At 44.1% G+C, this 19,605-nt stretch overlaps 1 protein-coding gene across 1 annotated transcript in view; it reads right to left on the bottom strand.

The window, feature by feature from the left end:
* Nucleotides 1-10,038: 10,038 nt before the first annotated feature.
* Nucleotides 10,039-19,605, bottom strand: part of LOC311239274 (glycogen debranching enzyme-like) — a gene marked incomplete at its 5' end in the record, with an annotated part of 62,826 nt that continues 53,259 nt past the window's right edge. Inside the window, 7 exon segments of the mRNA XM_084327579.1 lie at nucleotides 10,039-10,221; nucleotides 10,832-10,857; nucleotides 10,860-10,967; nucleotides 15,327-15,414; nucleotides 16,031-16,128; nucleotides 16,906-17,117; nucleotides 18,479-18,591. Coding sequence (XP_084183705.1) covers nucleotides 10,104-10,221; nucleotides 10,832-10,857; nucleotides 10,860-10,967; nucleotides 15,327-15,414; nucleotides 16,031-16,128; nucleotides 16,906-17,117; nucleotides 18,479-18,591 — 763 coding nt within the window. The 3' untranslated portion in view covers nucleotides 10,039-10,103.

Genomic DNA, 19,605 nt, shown 5'->3' with positions numbered 1-19,605 from the left:
GTCATTTGAAAAAAGAATGCTTTTCCTTCAACACTGTAAGCACTGTTTGCTTTGCTGATGTCAACTTCTAGCATCCTTAGCATTAATCATGCTTAGCAGAGGATGGTTTCGATCCATCTACCTCTGGGTTATGGGCCCAGCACGCTTCCGCTGCGCCACTCTGCTATATACCACTGCAAACAGGACTCAAACACAGAATCCCTGGCTTAGGAGACCAGTGCCTTATCCATTTGGCCACTGAGGCTTATGTTGACTGATTTGTACCAACACATACAGGCTATCAGAATGCATCAGGTGTAGTTGGGTTGTAGTTGGACTACCTTTTCAAAGTATTGTTAGTTGGACAAACTACCTTTTTTAGAGTGGATACAATTAAGTATCACTTATTTCCATTGGGAAGTAGTCATTTGAAAAAACAATGCTCTTCCTTCAACACTGTAAGCACTGTTTGCTTTGCTGATGTCAACTTCTAGCATTCTTGGCGTTAATCATGCTTAGGAGAGGATGGTTTCGATCCATCGACCTCTGGGTTATGGGCCCAGCACGCTTCCGCTGCACCACTCTGCTATATACCACTGCTAACAGGACTCAAACACAGAATCCCTGCCTTAGGAGACCAGTGCCTTATCCATTTGGCCACTGGGGCTTATGTTGACTAATTTGTACCAACACATACAGGCTATCAGAATGCATCAGGTGTAGTTGGGTTGTAGTTGGACTACCTTTTCAAAGTATTGTTAGTTGGACAAACTACCTTTTTTAGAGTGGATACAATTAAGTATCACTTATTTCCATTGGGAAGTAGTCATTTGAAAAAAGAATGCTCTTCCTTCAACACTGTAAGCACTGTTTGCTTTGCTGATGTCAACTTCTAGCAGCCATGGCGTTAATCATGCTTAGCAGAGGATGGTTTCGATCCATCGACCTCTGGGTTATGGGCCCAGCACGCTTCCTCTGCGCCACTCTGCTATATACCACTGCAAACAGGACTCAAACACAGAATCCCTGGCTTAGGAGACCAGTGCCTTATCCATTTGGCCACTGAGGCTTATGTTGACTAATTTGTACCAACACATACAGGCTATCAGAATGCATCAGGTGTAGTTGGGTTGTAGTTGGACTACCTTTTCAAAGTATTGTTAGTTGGACAAACTACCTTTTTTAGAGTGGATACAATTAAGTATCACTTATTTCCATTGGGAAATAGTCATTTTAAAAAAGAATGCTCTTCCTTCAACACTGTAAGTGTAACGGATATGTGCCGCGATAGTGTGACTACGGCACATAGAAGTGTGTAAAACTCACTCCCCAGAGGCAGATAAACCGAGCGCTTAGGGGGGAATTCCCTTCTTGGCGCAGCGGTTTGCTATACTGGCCCCGGAGCAGACGCTCGGGGTTCGCCTCCCACTCGAGGCATGGTCGAAGTTTCGTGACGGGTACTAGGACGTACCCGTTATACTGGTGCCGTTGACCCGGATGCCTTGGGTGGTGTGAGTTTAGGGGGGGTGAATGTAACGGATATGTGCCGCGATAGTGTGACTACGGCACATAGAAGTGTGTAAAACTCACTCCCCAGAGGCAGATAAACCGAGCGCTTAGGGGGGAATTCCCTTCTTGGCGCAGCGGTTTGCTATACTGGCCCCGGAGCAGACGCTCTGGGTTCGACTCCCACTCGAGGCATGGTCGAAGTTTCGTGACGGGTACTAGGACGTACCCGTTATACAAGCACTGTTTGCTTTGCTGATGTCAACTTCTAGCATCCTTGGCATTAATCATGCTTAGCAGAGGATGGTTTCGATCCATCGACCTCCGGGTTAGGGGCCCAGCACGCTTCCGCTGCGCCACTCTGCTATATACCACTGCAAACAGGACTCAAACACAGAATACCTGGCTTAGGAGACCAGTGCCTTATCCATTTGGCCATTTAACAACTGTTTAGCCTTAGTTTTTCTTTTTGTGTCTCTAGTTTCCTCTGAATATTGAAGTTCTACAAGAAAATACATCATCATCATTATCCCAAGCCTAGAATAGGACAAGGATCAACTAAATTGATGTGTTTATAGGAGAGGGGGTATAGCTCAGTGGTAGAGCATTTGACTGCAGATCAAGTGGTCCTGGGTTAAACTCCCAGTGCCCCCTACTTTCAAGAATACATTGGCGTCATGAATATGCACAAGAACCTTTATGACTGCACAGCTGAAAAGGTCAGCATATACTCTCTATTTAAAGTGGTCAGTTTTGACCGGTCGCACTTTTCATTGTTAAGTTGCTATTTGTTGAATGAAGTCCAGTTGTTCCTCCAACACTGTGAACGTAAAGTTGATTGATGATGTCCCTATGGACTGTCTGACCTTGTCTCCACTAGCCAGGGTTTAGTTATGCTTTGGACTGTCTGGCCTTGTCCCCACTAGCCAGGGTTTAGCCATGCTTTGGACTGTCTGGCCTTGTCCCCACTAGCCAGGGTTTAGCCATGCTTTGGACTGTCTGGCCTTGTCTCCACTAGCCAGGGTTTAGCCATGCTTTGGACTGTCTGGCCTTGTCTCCACTAGCCAGGGTTTAGCCATGCTTTGGACTGTCTGGCCTTGTCTCCACTAGCCAGGGTTTAGCCATGCTTTGGACTGTCTGGCCTTGTCTCCACTAGCCAGGGTTTAATCTAATATAAAATATACAGTAAAAATACAGAGATCTACATTATGTAAACCTTTATTCTTACAGAATTGTATTCAGTATTACTTTACTGCCCTGCAAAAACGTCATGCTGTAAAACAGCCTGTTGAGGGCAAATCCCTCGATTTAGAAGAATGAAAATGAAAGCAAACAACTAGCAAACTAAGCAGAAAACAACGTTCTGTTGCCTTGTTTGAGATGAGTGAGCTTTATATGGATATATCATTTTTTATAGCATACATAAAAAAGACCATTTGAAATGCTGTATATTAGGGGTGTAACGATGCAACCTCACACCGATTAATTTTGATTACAATACAATGCATCATGAAATCTCTTCATTTGACCACGATTCAATTCGATTCGATACATTTTCTATCAGTTAATTCCCCCAAACAAATTTGAATACACAAATGTGGCTGGGGGAACTGATTCACTCAGCATGAATGGACTATAGGTCAATAAAAACAATACAAAAATATATATATATATATATAATAATATAAAATATATAATAATAATAATAATAATAATAATAATAATAATAATAATAATAATAATAATAATAATAATAATAATAATAATAATAATAATAATAATAATAATAATAATAATAATAATAATAATAATAATAATAATAATAATAATAATAATAATAATAATAATAATAATAATAATAATAATAATAATAATAATAATAATAATAATACATATATATATTTTTCTTTTGGATTAATTTCGATTATAACCGATTCTAACATTTTCAAATCGATGCAGTTGAATCGTCACATTAGAATCGATGCATTTTGATGCATCGATGCATCGTTACACCCCTACTGTATATATGATATGATGATGATATATAGTGTAATAATAATAATACGGTTGTATTTTGTAGTTTTGTCCAGAACGGCTCCAGCTTTGTGCGTCTCCTGGCGTTGGGGTCGGTCCAGATGTGTGGTATTGGCCACTTCACCGTCCTCCCCCCGGTCTCCATGGCGATAAAGGACATCCCCTACCGCCTCAACCCAGTCACAGGCCAGAAGGAGCAGTGCTGCATCTCATTGGCTGCAGGTAGACTCATGACTGTGACTCATGGGACGGTCCACTAGAGCGACACCGGTTTCACAAATTATTTTATGACAGGGAGACATCGAGAGGCTTCGTCTCTGACTTTTATCGGCACTTACTTATGTCCTCATATAAGGACCTACCCCTAGATACGATTTGGAGAAAGGATATCCCTGAGTTGGATATAGATTTTGATTGGGATGCAGTCTGGGAAAATATTAGGCTATCATCACGCAACCCAGATCACCAACAGATTCATCAACATTTTGTTCATAGGACTTATTTGACCCACAGGCGATTGAACCTAATGGGTCTCAGACCTGACTCTCGATGTACCTTGTGTCCAAACGGTGCCATTGGAACATATATGCATAATGTACTGGGAGTGCCCTCCTGTTGAGATCTTCTGGGAAAATGTTACCTCTCAGCTATCAGAGATTTTCTCTTTGACCATACCGACCTTGCCTTCTGTATTATTGTTAAATGATGTTTCTCAATTGCCGACCTCTGTACATGTAAAGAGACTCATTTTGGCCGGCCTTACGGCTGCCAAAAAGTTGATTGCTTCACGCTGGATACAACCAGATATGTATGTTATGTCCGAAGGTATGGATTCTCACCTATCTTGATGTTATTTATCTGGAGATTTCCACTGCACGTGTCATAGGTGTTAATGAAGCCAATATCGCAATCTGGTTGGCTGCGGTGGAAACGCTAAAAGAACGCATATGACTTTGGGATTTGAGTACTGAATAAGGTATTATATGAATGTCTCACGTTGGGGTCCTGGGGTGAGGGGGGGGGGGGGGGGGGGGGGTTGCGAGTGTTCATGTATGTTGGTGTTTTTTGTTTTTGTTTTATTTATTATTTTTCATTCTTTGGTGTCCTATGTATATTTTCTGATCCCCTTCTGATTTGGGTCTGGTGGTCGTGGGCTCGGACTGGGGGGGGCCGTGGTTCGGGGTCTCTGCGGGTCGAGGCATTAAAGAGGCGTGGTGCTTTGGCTCGCGGGGGCGCCGGACTGTGGGTCCTCCGGGGTTGTGGCTCGCGGCTGCCGGATCTGGAGATGGAGGGGACTCAGGAGGCTCATTATAGTCCATGTATCTATTTTTCCTTCATAATTGTCTCTTATTTTAAGTCTGTTGGAATATTTTATTTTTATATTATGTCTTGTCATTATTATTATTATTATTATTATTGTTGTGGATGTAATGTGATTTGTGTTATGTTATGTCAAAAAAAGAAACTGAATAAAAATTGTATCACAAAAAATTAAATAAAAATCACAGCCCCTCAACACCCCCCCCTCTACATCACCCCTATGCACCTCAACACCACCCCTATGCCCCTCAACACCCCCCCTCTACCCCTGCGCCCCTCAACACAACTATGCCACTCAACACCACCCCTAAGAATTTTTATGACTGCATAGGATGAATATGTTAATGTAGTCTATAAATGGAAGATACAACACCTTAAAACCTACCTTTTTAGGCAGGCGTATGTCTGATTTTATTTTCTGTCTGATTTTATATATTTTTATTATTTTAATGTACTGTGATTATGAATTTAACTGTTTTTAAATTGTTGTACGGCGTCCTTGAGTGCCTTGAAAGGCGCCTTATAAATAGAATGCATTATTATTATTATTATTATCCCATTGGTCACAATTGTGACCGAACATAAAACACACTTTTTCACCTACTTTTCCATGAAAATAAAATAATGATTGATTATTTCAAAGGGGTTCTAATGACAAATGCTTTGGATATTTTCATGTGTGGGAAAGATTCGGGATTAAACGGGTTAATTGTCGTTGTCGTTATACAGCACAAGTACAGTACAGACCTTCTTATGTCGACAGCACAAGTACAGTACAGACCTTCTTATGTCGACAGCACAAGTACAGTACAGACCTTCTTATGTCGACAGCACAAGTACAGTACAGACCTTCTTATGTCAACAAGTTACAGTCTGCGGCAGTCAGTCACAGTCAGTCAGGGTGATAGAGACAATTCAGTCCAATCAGTTTTTTATTTTGCTTGGTATCTCTCTCTGAGACACGTGTCGATATTTAACCATCTGTCTCTGAGACACATGTAGACATTTAACCATCTCCCTCTGATACACATGTAGACATTTAACCATCTCCCTCTGATACACATGTAGACATTTAACCATCTGTCTCTGAGACACATGTCGATATTTAACCATCTGTCTCTGATACACATGTAGACATTTAACCATCTCCCTCTGATACACATGTAGACATTTAACCATCTGTCTCTGATACACATGTAGACATTTAACCATCTCCCTCTGATACACATGTAGACATTTAACCATCTCTCTCTAAGAAATATGTAGACATTTAACCATATGTCTCTGATACACATGTAGACATTTAACCATCTCTCTCTAAGAAATATGTAGACATTTAACCATCTGTCTCTGATACACATGTAGACATTTAACCATCTCTCTCTAAGAAATATGTAGACATTTAACCATCTGTCTCTGATACACATGTAGATATTTAACCATCTGTCTCTGAGACACATGTAGACATTTAACCATCTGTCTCTGATACACATGTAGACATTTAACCATCTCTCTCTAAGAAATATGTAGACATTTAACCATATGTCTCTGATACACATGTAGACATTTAACCATCTCTCTCTAAGAAATATGTAGACATTTAACCATCTGTCTCTGATACACATGTAGACATTTAACCATCTCTCTCTAAGAAATATGTAGACATTTAACCATCTGTCTCTGATACACATGTAGATATTTAACCATCTCTCTCTGAGACACATGTAGACATTTAACCATCTCTCTCTGAGACACATGTAGACATTTAACCATCTGTCTCTGATACACATGTAGACATTTAACCATCTCTCTCTGAGACACATGTAGACATTTAACCTGAGGGTTCAGAGCACAGTGCCTCTGGAGCAGGTTGTTTTCTTTTTATTTAACCTTTGTTTAACCAGGCAGGTCAATTAAGAACAAGGTCTTATTTACAATGACGGCCTGGCGAGAGGACAAAAGGATCTCTCAAAAGGTAACGGGGGACAAAGAAAAAATAAAAGAGACAGACGATACATACATCACAGAGACAAGGGAAATAATTAAAACAGACAAATGACAGTTAAAAGGCTGGGTGACAGGGCGGCTGGGTAGCGCAGTGGACTAAGCACTCGGGATCGAATCCAGCTGTCAGCGGTACCTCTGGCTTGGTCAGTCGTCCCTACTAACACAATTGGCAGTGTTAGCGGGTGGGAAGCCGGTGGGGTATGTGTCCTGGTCGTTGTAAACTGCGACTCCTACTGGTCGGTCGGGGCACCTGTTCAGCAGGGAGGGGATCTGGGGGAAATAGCGCGAACCTCTGCACGCGTTACGTTCCCTCAGTGAAACTCCTCGCTGTCAGGTGAAAAGAAGCGGCTGACGACTCCACATGTATTGGAGGAGGCATGTGGTAGTTCTCTACACCCTCCCCAGGTCGACAGTGGGGCAATACGCGCAACAACCAGGAAGGGAATTGCCATAACGACCAAATTGGGATGGGTGAAAAATACAGAAAGCCCAAAAATAAATAGAATTAAAAGGCTGGCACCGGCACCGGTATCGAATCCGGCTGTCAGCGTTGCCTCCGGCTTGGGCCCGCCGTCATACTGACTCAATTGGCAGAGTCAGCGGGAGGGGAGTCGATGGGTGGTAATCTGGTCGTTGTAAACAGCAACTTCTACAGGTCGGTTAGGGCGCCTGCACAGCAAGGACAGGAGATGTCGAGGGTAGTGTGAGCCTCCCACACGTTACACCTCGCCACGTTAAACGTTACACCTCGCCAATGAGAGTCCGCGCTGGCAGGTGAAAAGAAGTGGCTGGCTGACTCTGCATGTATCGGAGTGGAAATGCGATAGATTCTTCAACCCTCCCTATGACCGACCAGTGGGGGGCACATGCGAGCAACGATCAAGACAGGGGAGGGGGGAATTGGCACGACAAAATTGGGATGGGAGAAAAACAGAAAAAGGAGGAGAAAAAGTGGATAAAAAAAAAGAATTAAAAGGCTGGGTGACAGCTGCAGGTGTGTGTAAACAAATCTGCGATAGAGGGGGATCAATTTGTCCTTGTTCAAAGTCTTTTGCATCTTGTTCCAACTGCTGGGAGCAGCAAATTGGAAGGAGAATTGACCAAAGGAAGTGTTAACACGGGGAACAACAGAGATATGGTGAGCAGCTCTGGTGTTATAGAGATATGGTGAGCAGCTATGGTGTTATAGAGATATGGTGAGTAGCTCTGGTGTTATAGGGATATGGTGAGCAGCTCTGGTGTTATAGAGATATGGTGAGCAGCTCTGGTGTTATAGAGATATGGTGAGCAGCTCTGGTGTTATAGGGATATGGTGAGCAGCTCTGGTGTTATAGAGATATGGTGAGCAGCTCTGGTGTTATAGAGATATGGTGAGCAGCTCTGGTGTTATAGAGATATGGTGAGCAGCTCTGGTGTTATAGAGATATGGTGAGCAGCTCTGGTGTTATAGAGATATGGTGAGCAGCTCTGGTGTTATACAGATATGGTGAGCAGCTCTGGTGTTATAGAGATATGGTGAGTAGCTCTGGTGTTATAGAGATATGGTGAGTAGATCTGGTGTTATAGAGATATGGCGAGCAGCTTTGGTGTTATAGAGATATGGCGAGCAGCTCTGGTGTTATAGAGATATGGTGAGTAGCTCTGGTGTTATAGAGATATGGTGAGTAGATCTGGTGTTATAGAGATATGGCGAGCAGCTCTGGTGTTATAGAGATATGGTGAGCAGCTCTGGTGTTATAGAGATATGGTGAGCAGCTCTGGTGTTATAGAGATATGACCTTCTAAAAGCAGAATGATTGAACTACTTGTTGAATAGGATCAATAGAGAGGGTTGCTGGTAGCACCACAGTAGCTGAGCTACAAGAGAACCCACAGTGTGACAAGACTACACTCTGCATGCAGGTATCTATGGCAACAATAATACAACTGATTATATGACAACAATGATAAAACAGTTTCTATGACAACAATGATATTACAATCTATTATGACAACAATGGTACATCTGTTTCTATGACAACAATGGTACATCTGTTTCTATGACAACAATGGTACATCTGTTTCTATGACAACAATGATACATCTGTTTCTATGACAACAGCACTGGGAGCAGAGTTCATTAGTTAAAGAGCTCATGAAGCTCAATCAGAGTGCTCTTCTTCTATGGTTTGATATACTGTAGGTTTCCTAATGAAACAGGATGTAACAGCCAGATGGAGAGTCACAGTGAGGTCAGCCCATCGCTGAGGACCAACAGGAAGACAGGAGGGGGGTGGGGTCCATCGCTGAGGACCAACAGGAAGACAGGAGGGGGGTGGGGTCCATCGCTGAGGACCAACAGGAAGACAGGAAGGGGGTGGGGTCCATCGCTGAGGACCAACAGGAAGACAGGAAGGGGGTGGGGTCCATCGCTGAGGACCAACAGGAGGGGGGTGGGGTCCATCGCTGAGGACCGACAGGAAGACAGGAAGGGGGTGGGGTCCATCGCTGAGGACCAACAGGAAGACAGGAGGGGGGTGGGGTCCATCGCTGAGGACCAACAGGAAGACAGGAAGGGGGTGGGGTCCATCGCTGAGGACCAACAGGAAGACAGGAGGGGGGTGGGGTCCATCGCTGAGGACCAACAGGAAGACAGGAGGGGGGTGGGGTCCATCGCTGAGGACCAACAGGAAGACAGGAGGGGGGTGGGGTCCATCGCTGAGGACCAACAGGAAGACAGGAGGGGGGTGGGGTCCATCGCTGAGGACCAACAGAAAGACAGGAGGGGGGTGGGGTCCATCGCTGAGGACCAACAGGAAGACAGGAAGGGGGTGGGGTCCATCGCTGAGGACCAACAGAAAGACAGGAGGGGGTGGGGTCCATCGCTGAGGACCAACAGGAAGACAGAAGGGGGGTGGGGTCCATCGCTGAGGACCAACAGGAAGACAGAAGGGGGGTGGGGTCGTACTACGTTCACGTGGTCCTCAGGAACTCAGGTGATCCAAGTGTGTGGATTCCGTCACGTTTATCTGCCAAAGTCTGGAGAAACACTGACATATCTGCTGTTACCATGGTAACTGTGAAACGATAAACACTAAAGCTGGTCATTTCTACACCTTGGGCCAAATCACAGAGTTTTACGTGAAGGCCTTTCTGTGACACAGGAAATGGTGTCAGAGAGGTCATTGAGGAAGTGATGTCAGACAGAGGGGTTAGAGGTTGTGGAGGAAGTGATGTCAGAGGGGTTAAATGTCATGGAGGACGTAATGTCAGAGGAGTTAAAGGTCATGGAGGACTTCCAGGATGGTGGCCAGGGACCAGGCCTGCGTCTCACAGCTGAAGGGACAGTAATGACCGTTCTCATTGGTCAGCTCTGGAAGACCTTTCCATGGAGACCTGAGGGGCGGGGCATAAAGGATCTGATAAACATCACTGTTAAAAACATCCTAAACATCATATATATCACTGTTAAACATCTAAAATATCATAAATATCTATGTTAAACATCTAAAATATCATAAATATCTATGTTAAACATCTATAATATCATAAATAGCTATGTTAAACATCTTAAATATCATAAATATCACTGTTAAACATCTTAAATATCATAAATATAAATGTTAAACATCTTAAACATCATGAATGGGTATAATGTTGTGACAGACAGACAGACAGACAGACAGACAGACAGACAGACAGACAGACAGACAGACAGACAGACAGACAAGACAGACAGACAGACACACCGACACACAGACAGACAGACAGACAGACAGACAGACAGACAGACAGACAGACCGACAGACAGACAGACAGACAGACAGACAGACAGACAGACAGACAGACAGACAGACAGACAGACAGACAGAGAGACAGACAGACAGACAGACAGACAGACAGACAGACAGACAGACAGACAGACAGACAGACAGACAGACAGACAGACAGACAGACAGACAGACAGACAGACAGACAGACAGACAGACAGACAGACAGATCTTACTTCTCCAGGTGGGTAAAATGTTGTGACACAAGATGTTTTTAACCAGGATGACAGTTTGGTTGTAGGTTTTCTGACCCAACTTCTTGGCAAAGTACAGCTTAGCACGCAGGAAGTAGCCCACAGGCCACAGCCACTCCTACACACACACACACACACACACACACACACACACACACACACACACACACACACACACACACACACACACACACACACACACACACACACACACACACACACACACACACACACACACACACACACACACACACACATTTTAATACTTTATTTGGTTCCACAAATTATATTACATAAACAAGGAATCAAATGTATCGGGGCCAAGCAGCACTGAACACTTAAGGGTACACATAGCACCTCCTTCTCCACGTGGCTAAGCTGCCAATAATAGCTGAGACAGAGCAATATTTGGCAATTTGTTTGGCTTTTCTTTTAGACATTGCAGCAATTCTCAGACCGGTCATGGTGGATTTGTGTACATGGCCAAGACTTCCGAACACAAGTACACCATATCTACACCTATACCCAAGGTCAGTCATCACACTGAGCAGTGGTTGGTATTTGATATACTTGTCCCGGAAGGCCTGGTCCATGTACAGGTCAAAGGTACAGCCTACTTCTATGACCAGCACCTCTCCGTGGCTGGTGTCAACAAAAACAACGTCCGGTGTATTGGGTATGTTAGCAAAAACATCGTTGGTAAGGCCAAACCACTCTGGTTTCACTCTGGCATGTTTGTACATTGTTGCACTAGATGGTGATATGTTCCGTACCGCATCAGACACAATGTCCACAATACGGTCATGACGAGCGATGTACAGGTGTTTGTATGCATTACATCCGTTTGTTATGTGTGCAATGGATTCTAGGTGTTGTGAATCCTGATGGTTTAAACAGAATGGACTGTGAGTTTGAGGATACCAAGTGGACAGATTGTATTGGGTGGGTAATACCTGCAGTCTTGCTTTGATGGTAAATTTTAAAACATCCTCACCAACAGCGGCGTTCTTATACACTGAGTGTGAGACTGAGTGGTCAGCAAACTCCAAACAAGCTAGTTTGCCCTGTAGTCTGAGTCCACACCAGTGCTGCCTGATCTCAGACTGCTTCATGCTAAGCAGAACCCTCCTTGCACACACACACACACACACACACACACACAAAGCAAATTGTGTGAATGACATAAAAAGAAAAATCTCTAAGAGTTATTAAGATGACTGGAAGGGTTCTCTAAGAGTTATTAAGATGACTGGAAGGGTTCTCTAAGAGTTAAGATGACTGAAAGGGTTCTCTAAGAGTTATTAAGATGACTGAAAGGGTTCTCTAAAGGGGTCCCCACACGGCGAGCGATTTTAGCCAGGCGACCGATTTTTTTAGCGAGCCGACCGGCAGAATTGTATCGCCTCCATTGTTATGAATGAGAGAACCCACACGGCAGGAGATTTTGAAGCGACGGTCGCGCAGATATTTCTGTCGCCTCGCTAAATATCGCCTCGATCCTATTTTTGGAGGCGACGGCACAAGGACAATGAGGAAATAACATGACTTCTACAGTAGAAGTACTGCAGAAGTTCTACTGGTGTATCATTTGTACAATTTAATGTATCAATACATTCATTGATCAATCTACGTATTATTACCATGCTACATAAGGTTATGTTCATTATTATTAACGGGAACAATTTAAATAAATAACGTTAGTTTGAGAAGCTATAGAGTGGCCGCTTGTGAATGAATGAATGAATGAAAACTTTATTAACAGATTGCAGAATGGGTACAGTACAGTACGGCTCAATACATACAATTGTTAAGGGGATGCAGACCAGAGAAAGACTTTCGTCTTGTTTACATCAGGGTCCCCCATTTTCAATTCATCGTAACATATATGACATACAGATAGACAGTACTGCTACATCTATACATTTATGACATACCAGATTTGCAATTACAGTACTGTTTGTGATACAAAAAGAGTCCAGAAAGAAAAGAGTATATACATTAGGCGTAGAAACTGTACATTGGATTGGGTAGGTGGGGGTGGGGGGGGACTGTACATTGGAGGTGGTTGGGTGGGTGGGGGGGGGGGGGGGGGGTTGGGTAGGAGTGGGGGGGGGGGGGTTGGGTAGGAGGGGTGGGGGACACTGTACAACTGTACAAACAACACTGTACATTGGATTATTGACAAGACCATACTTGGTAATTTACTGTACATTGGAGGGGGTTGTGTTCGGACATTTACAGGGGCCAGTTTCGAGTTGCAGTCTCCCTTAGGTGTTTTTTGAGAGTGTTTTTGAAAGTGGGTAGTGATTCACATTCCTTTACAGCTTTGGGTAGGGCGTTCCACATTGATGTGGCATAATTGCGAAACGTGTTTAGTCCCTTGTTTGAGCCGAATCTGGGTTTAACATGATTTGTGGAGCTCCCTCTGGTGTTGTGATCGTGGTATTCACTGACCTTTGGGAAGTATTTTGTCATGTACATGGGTACCTTGGTCGTGTAGTGTATCTTGTAGACCAGGCCCATTGCAAGTTGCTGTACTCTGTCGTCTACTCTAAGCCATCCTAGGTTGTCAAAGTGGGCAGGGGTGAGGTGGGTTCTAGGAGTAAGGTCAAGCAGTAGTCTGACCAGTTTGTTTTGAGATGTTTGTAATTTTGTTTTTAGCGCCTTTGAGGTGCTTTGGTACCATGAGGTGCAAGCATAGTCGTAGTACCCTTGAATGAGTGCTCCTGCTAGAGTCTTCAGGGTATTCTTGTTTACCAGTGAGGAGATCCGGTACAAGAATCGTGTTCGTTGGTTGACTTTTTTTATTACATTGGATGCCATTTTGTCACAGGAAAGATTTGCCTTTAGGATGGAACCCAGGTAGGTAATATCTTCTTTCCTTGTGACAATATTGTCACCCACTGTAACTGAGAAGCCGTCGGTCTTGCTGAGTTTGTTATTTGAACCGATCATTGTCATTAACTAATAAATGAACAATGCGCCACGATGCACCTACTAGTGTTTTAATACTCGGGTAACAAAATAAGTTGTGGATGTTGACAGTTTAATGTCCAGGCTGCAGCTGATGTAGTTTGTAAGGTTTATTGTCCAAAGAAAATTATGGTTGATAACAAAACAGTTTGCGTCTTCCGTGAAAAAAAACATTCTCTTTCAGCAGCTGCATAACATTACTTGTCCAATCGGTGGTAATGAACGTATCGTAGCGACCAGGCATGCAGTAATGTCAGGAAGAATGAGGAGAGGTTGTATTCGTATATGGTGGTTTAATTCCAGCTCAATATGGGTTTTACAGGTTAATACTCTCTCGTAACGCACAACACAGCTACCTGCGAACCCGCTTCACAACAACCTAACGTCCGGTCCCTTCGGTCCGCCCTCCTATATCTCCCGGGGGGAAACACCCCCAGCTAAACAGAGCGACACATAGTTATTATACCTGAGAACGGTCGCCTCTGGTGTGGGGGGCTAAGCGATTGTCATTGAGCGACAGGCGATCACATCGCCGGGCGACAGACGTCAGACCACTTAAGTGTTATTAAGATGACTGAAAGGGTTCTCTAAGAGTTATTAAGATGACTGAAAGGGTTCTCTAAGGGTTATTAAGATGACTGAAAGGGTTCTCTAAGAGTTATTAAGATGACTGGAAGGGTTCTCTAAGAGTTATTAAGATGACTGGAAGGGTTCTCTAAGAGTTATTAAGATGACTGGAAGGGTTCTCTAAGAGTTATTAAGATGACTGGAAGTGTTCTCTAAGAGTTATTAAGATGACTGAAAGGGTTCTCTAATGGTTATTACAATGACTGAAATGGATCTTTAATGGTCATTAAGATGACTGAAAGGGTTCTCTAAGGGTCATTAAGATGACTGAAAGGGTTCTCTAAGGGTCATTAAGATGACTGAAAGGGAGGGCGGCTAGGTGGTGTAGTGGGCAAGGCACTCGCCACCAGTGTGGAGACGCTAGGATTCGCGTGTTCGAATCCAGCTCTCCACATTGTTTTCAGTTTAGCTGGTCGTCCGCAGTAATACACATTGGCCGTATTACGGGGAGGGAAAACTGAAGGGTGGGGATCGAACGTTGTGAACAAGCGACTCCTACAAGTCGGTTGGTGCGCCTGCGCAGTAGAATCAGGAAGTGTCGGGGGCAGCGTGAGCCTCCCACGCGTTACTCCTCGACACTGAGAGATCGAGCTGCGCAGGTGAAAAGATGCGACTGCTGTTACCTCAAGTACCGGAGGGGACTTGTGCTATGTATGACTTAGTCCACATTGCAGCCGGCTTGTGGGAGGCAAGAAACAGCGTTCGTGACAGGGGAGGGTTGAATTGGATGATACGAAATTGGGATGGGAGAAAAATATAGAAAAATGGGAGAAAAAGTGGATAAAAAAAAAAATGACTGAAAGGGTTCTCTAATGGTTATTACAATGACTGAAATGGATCTCTAAGGGTTATTAAGAGAACATAGTGTCTGACTCACTGGTCCTTGGTGGTAGTTGAAGCCTCTGGACACATTGTAGTTGTCGTTGTCAAGGGCGTTGTCATAGACACCACAGTACACCATGTCACTATGGCAACATGAAAATAAAATAGATATAGCATTATATAACATTATAAAATACAGTACAATATAGAACTGGATATTGATATGTATTGTCTATAATAATAAAGTTTTTTTTCTTAAACTAAAGCAACTTTTCTAAAATGTGTCAGTGTCTGAAGGGGGAGGGCCTAGCAGCTAGCAGGGTTATTGGTCAGTGTCTGAAGGGGAGGGCCTAGCCGCTAGCAGGGTTATTGGTCAGTGCCTAAAGGGGGAGGTCCTAGCAGCTAGCAGGGTTATTGGTCAGTGTCTGAAGGGGGAGGGCCTAGCAGCTAGCAGGGTTATTGGTCAGTGTCTGAAGGGGAAGGGCCTAGCAGCTAGCAGGGTTATTGGTCAGTGTCTGAAGGGGAAGGGCCTAGCAGCTAGCAGGGTTATTGGTCAGTGTATGAAGGGGGAGGGCCTAGCAGCTAGCAGGGTTATTGGTCAGTGTCTGAATGGGGAGGTCCTAGCAGCTAGCAGGGTTTATTGGTTTATTAGTGTGTGCGTGTGTGCGTGTGTGTGTGTGTGTGTGTGTGTGTGTGTGTGTGTGTGTGTGTGTGTGTGTGTGTGTGTGTGTGTGTGTGTGTGTGTGTGTGTGTGTTTACTCTGGGTCGAGGGTCTTCATGCCCAGGGGTCCTAGGAGTTTTTTCTCAGCCACCTCCAAAGCTTTCCACGCCCGCTCAGCAGTAAACAGCTCTGGGGCCTGTCAGCAAAACAACCCAATATGAATATCACATGTTTCAATATCACCAGATTACAACATGTTTTAACATCACCAGATTACAACATGTTTTAACATCACCAGATTATAACATGTTTTAGTATCACCAGATTATAACATATAATAATATAATAATTATAATATAATAATAATAATTCATTATATATATATATATATATATATATATATATATATATATATATATATATATATATATATATATATATATATATATATATATATATATATATATATATATATATATATATATATATATATATATATATATATATATATATATAGCACATTTCTAGACACTCAAAGCACTCCCCACAATGTAGGGTGGAAATTCCCTCCTTCACCACCACTGGTAGCACCCAACCTTGGGCTACGCAGGCTCAATGGCTACCATACACTGGCACCCGGCACACATCACACTACATAATGGCTGAACGGCTCAGGAGACAGGGATTGATATCAGTCAATTAAGGGGAAGGGATGATTAGGTGGCCTTGATGTCAGAGAGCTGATTGGGAATTTGGCCAGGAATGTCGGGGAACCCCGTACTCTTTTTTTCTTTAACAACTTCGGTTTAGCGTCTCATCCGAAGGACGGCACTCGCAGCTATACAGTGTCCCTATCACAGTAACAGGGGCATTGTTACTGATTTTGTCACTGGGCATTGTCACTGGATTTTCAAAAACATGCTTTTAATCTCTTACATACTATCAATTATAAATTGTCTGTTTGTCTACCTACCACCACCATGGCGATAGGGAAGTTGGGTCTCAGCTGGTAGTCACACCAGGGGCTGGAGGACCCATAGGTGTCCTTGTAGATGCCGGTTTTATGGACCAGTTTAGGGTTCTTCTCGTTGGGATCGTTGGGTTCTCCTGACACCCAGAAGCCAGCCTCGAAGTTCTTCTGGATCTGCTGGTTCCACTGAGCGTAGGAGATAGACACCTCTTTACCTGGAGAGAGACCACAGCTGGTTAACCCCAGATAACCCTAACCCTAATAGACTCCTCTTCACCTGGAGACAGACTGGTTAACCCCAGATAACTGTTGGATTGGCCTTTTGTTAACATCGCCCCTCCCCTCTGTATCCTCCTTTCCTCTCCCCTCACCTGGTCACCCCTCCCCCCTGTATCCTCCTTCCCTCTCCCCTCACCTGGTCATCCCTCCCCCTGTATCCTCCTTTCCTCTCCCCTCACCTGGTCATCCCTCCCCCCTGTATCCTCCTTCCCTCTCCCCTCACCTGGTCATCCCTCCCCCTGTATCCTCCTTTCCTCTCCCCTCACCTGGTCATCCCTCCCCTCTGTATCCTCCTTTCCTCTCCCCTGACCTGGTCATCCCTCCCCCTGTTTCTCCCCTCACCTGGTCATCCCTCCCTCACCCCCTTTTCTCCAAAAGACGATCCCACAGATTGAGGGGGGTGCTTGGCCCTTCCTCCTGGCCAGAGAAAGTCAAGTCCTCTACTGAACTCCTATAACCTAAATTGTATTTGATTAACCATGTTAACAATACATTTGTATCAACCATGAAGATTTCACCAGAGGCATGATTAACCTCTTCTGTTCCACCACATAACCCTAACCCTTGTTATGTAACCAAGTTATGGTTGTTTACTTAACATTACTAGGTTAACCACTCTCAACGTTAAGTTAAGGTTGTTTACTTAGCGTTATGGTTGTTTACTCAACGTTACTAGGTGATGGCTGTTTACTTAACGTTTCAGTGTTATCTTCTTTAAATATACTACACAGTGTTATTTTCTATGCAGATGCTTGAGTTATTTGTCTAAGAGAAAGAGAGACTTCCGAAAATTGGGAAAGCCCATTCTGCAATCTGTTAATAAAGTTTTCAATCAATCAATCCCAGTCAGAATACTTGCCCATTACAAATGATGTACCGCAGGGATCAATCCTGGGTGCTGTGTGTGTGTGTGTGTGTGTGTGTGTGTGTGTGTGTGTGTGTGTGTGTGTGTGTGTGTGTGTGTGTGTGTGTGTGTGTGTGTGTGTGTGTGTGTGTGTGTGTGTGTGTGTGTGTGTGTGCACGCAACGACACCAGCGGGCGGCTGGCATCTCCCAGGTATCTGGCTTCCCTTGCGCCATCTGTGGACGGGTGTGTGGCTCAAGGATCAGACTCAACGCCCACGAGAAGTGGCACCAACGCCCCCCCTCACCCCATCCCTGGAGCAAGCGTCATCATCGAACAAGATGGACAGCTAAGAGTGTGTGTGTGTGTGTGTGTGTGTGTGTGTGTGTGTGTGTGTGTGTGTGTGTGTGTGTGTGTGTGTGTGTGTGTGTGTGTGTGTGTGTGTGTGTGTTACCTTCTCTACAGACAGTCGTGTGGTCGTAGGGGAACAGTTGTCTCCCATGAAGCTCCACTACCCAGCGAACTGTTGATTTACTGAGACCCACGATCTCAACTGCTGACCCGTCTCTAAACACACACATGCGCACGCACACACACACACACACACACACACACACACACACACACACACACACACACACACACACACACACACACACACACACACACACACACACACACACACACACACACACACACACACACACACACACACACACACACACACAGGGTTTAGTGGTTTAAGGATGAGGTCAGTGTCTGAAGGGGAAGGGCCTAGCAGCTAGCAGGGTTATTGGTCAGTGTATGAAGGGGGAGGGCCTAGCAGCTAGCAGGGTTATTGGTCAGTGTCTGAATGGGGAGGTCCTAGCAGCTAGCAGGGTTTATTGGTTTATTAGTGTGTGCGTGTGTGCGTGTGTGTGTGTGTGTGTGTGTGTGTGTGTGTGTGTGTGTGTGTGTGTGTGTGTGTGTGTGTGTGTGTGTGTGTGTGTGTGTGTGCGTGCGTGCATGGGGCCATTGGGTGGGTCCGGGGGACAAATACACTGGAGGAAAGTAACCCAGCTCAGCACTGCCCAAATTATATCATCACTATTGCCTGTTTGAAGGATATCATCCTCAAACACATATACACCTACATGCCTTGTAGAATTCCACACATAAGAAAGAAAGATACTGGGATGAATAAACAAAATAGGAAATAAAATGTAGAAATGCATGCAATACATAAATAAATATGAATCTCCATATATGAAATAGAACATTTAGATAAAGTGCTACTGAGATGTTTTGGTGAGTTCTTTGTTTTTTTGTGGAAGTAGCCCTTCTTAAAAATGCAAAAGTCTACAAAGTCTACATTGCCGGACCATGTAGAATCCGGACCTTGTAGACTGACATAATTCTGTGCATAGTTTAGTCTACACAGGCCATATTTCAAATAATCTAAATCGTACTTCATTCATCTTAAACATTCTTGATTTGGGGGATTGGTAGTTCCCATGAAATCTGAAGTTCAAACGACAACAGCGATCCACCTTGAATTAAATCACACAGCCGAGTGAAACCTTGTTGGCTGCGTCACAGTCA

Source organism: Notolepis coatsorum (genome assembly GCF_963971535.1).
Source record: "Notolepis coatsorum genome assembly, chromosome: 13".
Lineage (NCBI taxonomy): Eukaryota > Metazoa > Chordata > Actinopteri > Aulopiformes > Paralepididae > Notolepis > Notolepis coatsorum.
Note: the sequence above shows the minus strand (reverse complement) of the source record. Positions and strands in the feature narration are given on the sequence as shown.